This window comes from Salvelinus namaycush, chromosome 15, assembly GCF_016432855.1.
Source record: "Salvelinus namaycush isolate Seneca chromosome 15, SaNama_1.0, whole genome shotgun sequence".
NCBI classification, from domain to species: Eukaryota; Metazoa; Chordata; class Actinopteri; order Salmoniformes; family Salmonidae; genus Salvelinus; species Salvelinus namaycush.
Window position 1 is genome coordinate 4430146 of NC_052321.1, and position 9175 is coordinate 4439320.

Below are 9175 nucleotides of genomic sequence, written 5' to 3' on the forward strand. Positions count from 1 at the left end.
TCAGGGGTTCACCTAGGGGACATGATGGGGGCTGTACCAAATGTTTGATGTATTATAATAATTGATTATGCTTATGTTGTATTAATAGAAGGGGAGGGGTTATAAAACCCCTCCCTCCTTACATTTATAGTGTCCTAGACTACAGATTAACAATATATATATTCATTATAGAGATTTAATATTGTTCCAGTCTTTTCTAATCTCTGCCTCTTGTAAAGAAACTGTCTGAGAAATGTGTGACTGTGAAGACAGAACTCTGCAGGGGAATGCAAGAGATAAGATACTAGTCAGACATTCCACTATAAATCAACTTGGACATTTACTGCTAAGCTTTTAGATAGCTATATAAACAAGAGTTTTAGTGTTATGTAGGCATGGTTTTGGTCTCATGAGTAGAAGGTAATGACGTAGGCAGTTACATCACAGGGGGTTGACTACAAGCATGATAAAAGCAACTTGGGACCTTTTCTATTTTGCAGAACTTACTCGGAAACATGGGTGCTATGTTCCTGTTGTCAACTTCTGTCTGCAATTGCATTAATAAATGAATAAATTATTTACTTAAAGATATTGTCTGAATGCTAATTTCACCAATGAGCCAATGATTGACAAGGAACAAGGAACGAACCCCAACAAGGTCTACTGTATGGGGCTGGCTGCGGTAAGCATGTTCAGAGGGCAGAGTAGGGGCTGTAGTGTAGTATGGACAGTAAGTTAGTGTAGGGATGTATGACACTGGCTTAAGTATGGCTATACGTATGTACTAGTTTATGTCTAGGGGATCAGCTTGCCCAGAGAGTCAGAGAGGGTCAGAGACCCCCAGTAAGATCATTAGATCACAAGCATCAACCCAGACACATTACCCACCTTCTGACAACCACCCCTTTACGACAACCACCCCTTTACGACAACCACCCCTTTACGACAACCACCCCTTTACGACAACCACCCCTTTACGACAACCACCCCTTTACGACAACCACCCCTTTACGACAACCACCCCTTACGACAACCACCCCTTTACGACAACCACCCTTTACGACAACCACCCTTTACGACAACCACCCCTTTACGACAACCACCCCTTTACGACAACCACCCCTTTACGACAACCACCCCTTTACGACAACCACCCCTTACGACAACCACCCCTTTACGACAACCACCCCTTTACGACAACCACCCCTTTACGACAACCACCCCTTTACGACAACCACCCCTTTACGACAACCACCCCTTTACGACAACCACCCCTTTACGACAACCACCCCTTACGACAACCTACCATTCATGTTTACACATATATAGCTCTTGTCCAGGGCATTACGTGTGGCTTGCTGATGCTGAGCCTTAACACAGGAGAGGTCAACAAGCCGCGTGAAGGCTCTGGACCAGAGAAAATACAACTGACCAAGCAGATGACACACCCGGTCTTCCAGTGACTTCTCTCTCTCAAGTGTCTGAAAGACTACAGTGTAAAGCATTGATAGTCTTCCGTACAGAGAGACTGAGTTGCTGTGGCACATCATCAGTAGTGACTTTATATAACTCTGTTGTAGCAAAAATGTCATGACATCTGGTGTGAGAGGAGGGGGAGGTGGGGTCGGAGGGATGGAGAGCAGAGAAGGGGGAAGGGTTGGTTTTGGGGGTTGGGAGGGGGTAGAGAAGGGGGAAGGGTTGGTTTTGGGGTTTGGGAGGGGGCAGAGAAGGGGGAAGGGTTGTGTTTTGGGGTTTGGGAGGGGGCAGAGAAGGGGGAAGGGTTGGTTTTGGGGTTTGGGAGGGGGCAGAGAGGGGGGAAGGGTTGGTTTTGGGTTTGGGAGGGGGTAGAGAAGGGGGAAGGGTTGGTTTTGGGGTTTGGGAGGGGGTAGAGAAGGGGGAAGGGTTGGTTTTGGGGTTTGGGAGGGGGTAGAGAAGCTGATGATGTTCTGAAGGTGGGGTGGTATTAGAGGAGGAAACATGGCGAGGGGTCAGGGGTCAGTGGTCAGGGTGAGCAGTCCCTAGCTGGCGTCTACTTGATGTTCTTGAGCAGGGAGGTGCGAGCGTTCACCACGGCCTTGAAAGCATCCTCGCTGCCCGGGGCAACGCACTTATCCGGATGGAGCAGCACTGCCAGCTTCCTGTAAGCCTTGTTAACCTCTTCCCTGGAAACACAAACAGGAACAAAAGTTAGATCAAGAGGAGGGCGCTGTTGAAGCTGCTTTGTGTGTGTCAGAGTTGATTGTCAGGTGGACGGACTATAATGAGATTTCCCACTGTCACCTAATCCCCTCGCTTAATCCAAGCCCCCAACCCGCTCAATATATCAGGGAAGATAGGGATTCATTTAGTGAGAGGTCAGTTTAAGAAAGACTCACTTTCACTATGGTGAATAACTAAAGCAATACAGAAATGCACGTCAGAAAAATAAGTAACAGCAGAGTCAGAAAACAGCTCATTGTGATTGAAGAATCCACAGAATCTAAGCACGTCTGGGAAAATTGGAACACACTAAACCTACAACAACACGAAGAGTTATCTATCCAAAATGGAGATGTATGGATAAACCACTTTTCAAAAATTTTCAGCTCTATAAAAAAGAACAAACATCCAAAACATATATGATCAATTACAAATCTTAGAATCATCTATTAAAGATTACCAGAACCCACTGGATTCTCCAATTACATTGAATGAACAACAGGACAAAATACAAACCCTCCAACTCAAAAAGGCCTGTGGGGTTGATGGTATCCTAAATGAAATAAAATATACAGACCACAAATTCCACTTGGCTATACTTAAACTCTTTAACATCATCCTCAGCTCTGGCACCTTCCCCACTGTTTGGAACCAAGGATTGACCACCCCAATCCACAAAAGTGGAGACAAATTTGACCACAACAGTTACTGTAGAATCTACATTAACAGCAATCTCTGAGAAATCCTCTGCAGAACCATCAACAGCAGACTCCAACATTTCCTCAGTGATAACAATGTCCTGAGCAAATGTCAAATTGGCTTCTTACCAAAATACCATATGACAGACCACGTATACACCCTGCACACCCTTATTGACAAACAAACAAAACTAAAGCAAAGTCTTCTCCTGCGTTGATGATTTCAAAAAAGATTTCGACTCAATTTGGGATGAGATTCGGCTATACAAATTGATGGAAAGCGGTGTTGGGGGAAAAACATATGACATAAAATCAATGTACACAAACAACAAGTATGCAGTTAAAATTGGCAAAAAAACACCGTTTTCTTTCTTCAGTGTGGTGGGGTGAGACAGGGATGCAGCTTGAGCCCCACCCTCTTCAACACACATACATACATACAGTATATACAGTGTGAGTCAAAAGTTTGGACACACCAACTCATTCAAGGATTTTTCTTTATTTTTTACTATTTTCTACATTGTAGAATAATAGTGAAGACATCAAAACTCGAGAAAAAAACCACATATGGAATCATGTAGTAACAGGGTTGCAAAGGGTCGGAAACTTTCTGGGAAATTTCTGGAAATTTTCCATGGGAAGTTAAGCCCTGGAATTTGGGGAATTTTACTTAAATTCATCAAAAGAAGTTAGCTTATAACAGTGATCCTTTTTCGTGGGACACATAAGGCAATTCTCGGTCTTGTGGCATATTTTGGATAAAAACTATCCCAATGGAATTGCAACCCTCTGCATACAAAGTAAATTCTTCCATCACATGCAGTGCACTCTTCCATCACATGTACAGCTGATTCTCAAGATCTTGCACACTAATGAGATGCTATTGAGCCCACACTACTACACTGTCTGAGCCAAGGACTACTGTCTTTTTTATTTCTATTGGAAGGATTTAATCATCTGCATCTGTCATCTGTCTACTCATGATAAGGTAAAAGGTTTATGTTTCTGTCTCCATATGATATGGTACATATATCCAATGCAAAAAACATCTACATTTAAATGGTATTAATATTAATTTGCATATATTTCCGTTAATTCCCATACAAGTTTCCACTTCTGAATATTCCCCAAAATGTGCAACCCAATGTAGTAACAAAAAAGTGTTTGACAAATATTGGTATTCTTCAAAGTAGCCACCCTTTGCCTTGATGACAGCTTTGCACACTCTTGGCATTCTCTCAACCAGCTTCATGAGGTAGTCACCTGGAATGCATTGCCATTAACAGGTGTGCCTTGCTAAAAGTTAATTTGGGGAATTTCTTTCCTTCTTAATGCGTTTGAGCCAATCAGTTGAGTTGTGACAAGGTAGGGGGTATACAGAAGATAGCCCTATTTGGTAAAAGACCAAGTCCATATTATGCCAAGAACACCTCAAATAAGCAAAGAGAAACGACAGTCCATCATTACTTTAAGACATGAAGGTCAGTTAATCCGGAACATTTCAAGAACTTTGAAAGTTTCTTCAATTTGCAGTCACAAAAAACATCAAGCGCAATGATGAAACTGGCTCTCACGAGGACCACCACAGGAAAGGAAGACCCAGAGTTACCTCTGCTGCAGAGGATATGTTCATTAGAGTTACCAGCCTCAGAAATTGCACCCCAAATAGATGCTGTACAGAGCTCAAGTAACAGACACATCTCAACATCAACTGTTCAGAGGAGACGGCATGAATCAGGCCTTCATGTTCAAATTTCTGCAAAGAAACCACTACTAAAGGACACCAATAATAAGAAGAGACTTGCTTGGGCCAAGAAACACGAGCAATGGACATTAGACCGGTGGAAATCCGTCCTTTGGTCCGATGAGTCCAAATTTGAGATTTTTGATTCCAACAGCCGTGTCTTTGCGAGACGCAGAATAGGTGAATGGATGATCTCCGCATGTGTGGTTCCCACCGTGAAGCACGGAAGAGGAGGTGTGGGTGTGCTTTGCTGGTGACACTGTTGGTGATTTATTTAGAATTCAAGGCACACTTAACCAGCATGGCTACCACATCATTCTGGAGCGATACACCATCCCATCTGGTTTGTGCTTAGTGGGACTATAATTTGTTTTTTCAACAGGACAGTGACCCAACATTGTGTAAGGGCTATTTGACCCATAAGGAGAGTGATGGAGTGCTGCATCAGATGACCTGGCCTCCACATTCACCCAAACTCAACCCAATTGAGATGGTTTGGGATGAGTTGGACCGCAGAATGAAGGAAAAGCAGCAAACAAGTGCTCAGCATATGTGGGCACTCCTTCAAGAATGTTGGAAAACCATTCCAGGTGAAGCTGGTTGAGAGAATGCCAAGAGTGTGCAAATCTGTCATCAAGGCAAAAGGTGGCTACTTTGAAGAATCTCAAATATAAAATATATTTAGATTTGTTTAACACTTTTTTGGTTACTACATGATTCCATATGTGTTATTTCATAGTTTATGTCTTCACTATTATTCTACAATGTAGAAAATAGTCAAAATAAAGTAAAACCCTTGAATGAGTAGGTGTGTCCAAACTTTTAACTGGTACTGTATATATATCAATGAATTGGCGAGGGCACTAGAACAGTCTGCAGCACCCGGCCTCACCCTGCTAGAATCTGAAGTCGATATGTCTACTGTTTGCTGATGATCTGGTGCTTCTGTCCCCAACCAAGGAGGACCTACAGCAGCACCTAGATCGTCTGCACAGAATCTGTCAGACCTGGGCCCTGACAGTGAACCTGTTCCCAAAACAATGTTTTTCCAAAAATAATGGTGTCTCAAAATAATGGTGTTCCAACAAAAACAAATTCTATCTAGACACCGTTGCCCTCGAGCCCAAAATCTAGAAAAGAGCTGTTAAATTCTACAATCACCTAAAAGGAAGCGATGCCCACACATTCCACCACAAAGCCATCACCTACAGAGAGATGAACCTAGAGAAGAGTCCCCTAAGCAAGCTGGTTCTGGTGCTCTGTTCACAAACACAAACAGACCCCACAGAGCTACAAGACAGCAACACAATTAGAACCAATCAAATGATGAGAAAACGAAAATATTAAATATTTGACACAGTGGAAATAATCAACCAAAAAACAGCCAATTGGAATGCTTTCTGGCCCTAAACAGAGAGTACACAATGGCCATTGTGACTGACCCAAACTTAAGGAAAGCTTTGACTATGTACAGACTCAGTGAGCATAGCCTTGCTATTGAGAGAGAAGTGTCATAGTCAGACCTGGCTATGTAGTCAGACCGGCTATGTGCCCACAAAATGAGGTGGAAACTGAGCTGCACTTCTTAACCTCCTGCCAAAATGTATGATCACATTAGAGAGAAATATTTCCCACAGATCACAGAGACCCACAAAGAATTTGAAAACCAATCAGACATTGATAAACGCCCATATCTGTTAGGCGAAATAGCGCAGTCGCAGAAGTAAAATGTGACCTGTTGCCTCTGGAAAACGGAGCAACTACTACTATTTGCACATTGCTAAAACACTGTACATAGCTGATAATATAACACCTGTCTATCTTTTTGAAAACATTTCTGAGTGCAATATTTACTGTTAAATTCAAAAAGGTTTTTGTTGATGTTGTTTTGTGTCTTCTCACTTCTGTTTGTTTATTTCACTTGGTTTAGAAATGTAAACACATTTCTCATGCCAATAAAGACCTTTTTGAATTGAATTGAGAGAGGAGAGAGAGAGACAAAAAGATAGAGAGAAAGAGACAGAGAAAGAAAGAGATAGAGTTACTCCCTTCTTTTGCCAATATGAACCTGTGCATGTCATGTTAATGCAGCACATTGCATTGATTTGAGAGGGATCAGATTGTGTAGATCAGATTGTGGAGGATAGGATTGACAGGGAGTGTAGATCAGATTGTGGAGGATAGGATTGAGAGGGAGTGTAGACCAGATTGTAGAGGATAGGGTTGAGAAGGAGTGTAGACCACCGTTAGGGACCGTCTGTAGCGGTGTTATCTTTATCAGCATCATAAAAGCTGATAGTATTTCAACCACATAAAATATTTAATCCAAACCAAACTGAAATCTTATCAGAAACATGTTGGGTCGTTTTCACAGCTTTCTATTTCCTTACAACCGGTCAAACTGATGACATTTGGAAATAATTTTGCACAGAAAATCTAGAGTTATTGCATTTTATCCCCGGTCCCTAAACGTCTTTGCTGCAAAAAGAAGCAGAGATGACAGAGAAAACTTTACAGATGTCTACTAGATTGAAGCATTCTATCGATTTATGTTATTATTCTGGTGAGCCAGGGTTTATTTATTATTCTATGGCAGGGGTTCCAAAACTTTTACACTCAGGGCCCTCTTCCAGCATTGGAGAACATGGATTGTGTATGTGTGTCATTCAGAGGGTGAATTGGCAAGACACATTTTATTAGTGCCTTTGAACGGGGTATGGTAGTAAGTGCCAGGCGCACCGGTTTGAGTGTGTCAAGAACTGCAACGCTGCTGGGTTTTTCACGCTCAACTGTTTCCCGTGTGTATCAAGAATGGTCCATCACCAGCCAACATGACACAACTGTGGGAAGCATTGGAGTCAACATGGGCCAGCATCCCTGTGGAACGCTTTCAACAACTTGTAGAGTCTATGTCTCGATTAATTGAGGCTGTTCTGAGGGCAAAAGTGGGTGCAAACTCAATATTAGGACTCAATGTTCCTAATGTTTTCTACACTCAATGTATAATGACAGAAGAGAAGCTGCATGTATCTAATTATAGACAAGTTGACTGACAAATGCCCTACCAAAATGTCAGAAATTATAAGCAGAAACATACGTAAATCAGGCAAAATAAAATCCTGCAACCCTTGTCAAAAAATCTGCCGTCTCCAACTGTAGCCTACAGCACATGTTCTATATTAGCGGGTTAGGGTCGGTGTGAGGTGTTCAGGTTCAGAACGGCTGTCAGTCAAAACCCATACAGCACTGTGAAGCGCAGAACCAGAGCTGTATAGCATGTTACTACTGTACAGCCACTGTGTTCCAATTTAGAACCAGAGCTGTATAGCATGTTACTACTGTACAGCCACTGTGTTCCAATTTAGAACCAGAGCTGTATAGCATGTTACTACTGTACAGCCACTAGGTTCCAAATTAGAACCAGAGCTGTATAACATGTTACTACTGTACAGCCACTGTGTTCCAATTTAGAACCAGAGCTGTATAGCATGTTACTACTGTACAGCCACTAGGTTCCAAATTAGAACCAGAGCTGTATAGCATGTTACTACTGTACAGCCACTGTGTTCCAATTTAGAACCAGAGCTGTATAGCATGTTACTACTGTACAGCCACTGTGTTCCAATTTAGAACCAGAGCTGTATAGCATGTTACTACTGTACAGCCACTGTGTTCCAATTTAGAACCAGAGCTGTATAGCATGTTACTACTGTACAGCCACTAGGTTCCAATTTAGAACCAGAGCTGTATAACATGTTACTACTGTACAGCCACTAGGTTCCAATTTAGAACCAGAGCTGTATAGCATGTTACTACTGTACAGCCACTAGGTTCCAATTTAGAACCAGAGCTGTATAGCATGTTACTACTGTACAGCCACTAGGTTCCAATTTAGAACCAGAGCTGTATAGCATGTTACTACTGTACAGCCACTGTGTTCCAATTTAGAACCAGAGCTGTATAGCATGTTACTACTGTACAGCCACTAGGTTCCAATTTAGAACCAGAGCTGTATAACATGTTACTACTGTACAGCCACTGTGTTCCAATTTAGAACCAGAGCTGTATAGCATGTTACTACTGTACAGCCACTAGGTTCCAATTTAGAACCAGAGCTGTATAACATGTTACTACTGTACAGCCACTAGGTTCCAAATTAGAACCAGAGCTGTATAGCATGTTACTACTGTACAGCCACTGTGTTCCAATTTAGAACCAGAGCTGTATAGCATGTTACTACTGTACAGCCACTGTGTTCCAATTTAGAACCAGAGCTGTATAGCATGTTACTACTGTACAGCCACTAGGTTCCAATTTAGAACCAGAGCTGTATAACATGTTACTACTGTACAGCCACTAGGTTCCAATTTAGAACCAGAGCTGTATAGCATGTTACTACTGTACAGCCACTAGGTTCCAATTTAGAACCAGAGCTGTATAGCATGTTACTACTGTACAGCCACTGTGTTCCAATTTAGAACCAGAGCTGTATAGCATGTTACTACTGTACAGCCACTAGGTTCCAATTTAGAACCAGAGCTGTATAGCATGTTAC

General features: G+C 42.2%; 2 protein-coding genes across 2 annotated transcripts in view; both read right to left on the reverse strand.

Annotated features, from left to right (window-relative positions):
- The window catches only part of LOC120059732 (E3 ubiquitin-protein ligase TRIM9-like), a 1105060-nt gene that overhangs the window by 430669 nt on the left and 665216 nt on the right, over positions 1-9175 (reverse strand). The gene's annotated exons all lie outside the window — the stretch shown is intronic.
- Positions 1881-9175, reverse strand: part of dnajc27 (DnaJ (Hsp40) homolog, subfamily C, member 27) — a 24818-nt gene continuing 17523 nt past the window's right edge. Inside the window, exon 7 of the mRNA XM_039009235.1 lies at positions 1881-2141. Coding sequence (XP_038865163.1) covers positions 2009-2141 — 133 coding nt within the window. The 3' untranslated portion in view covers positions 1881-2008. The remainder of the gene's footprint in view (positions 2142-9175) is intronic.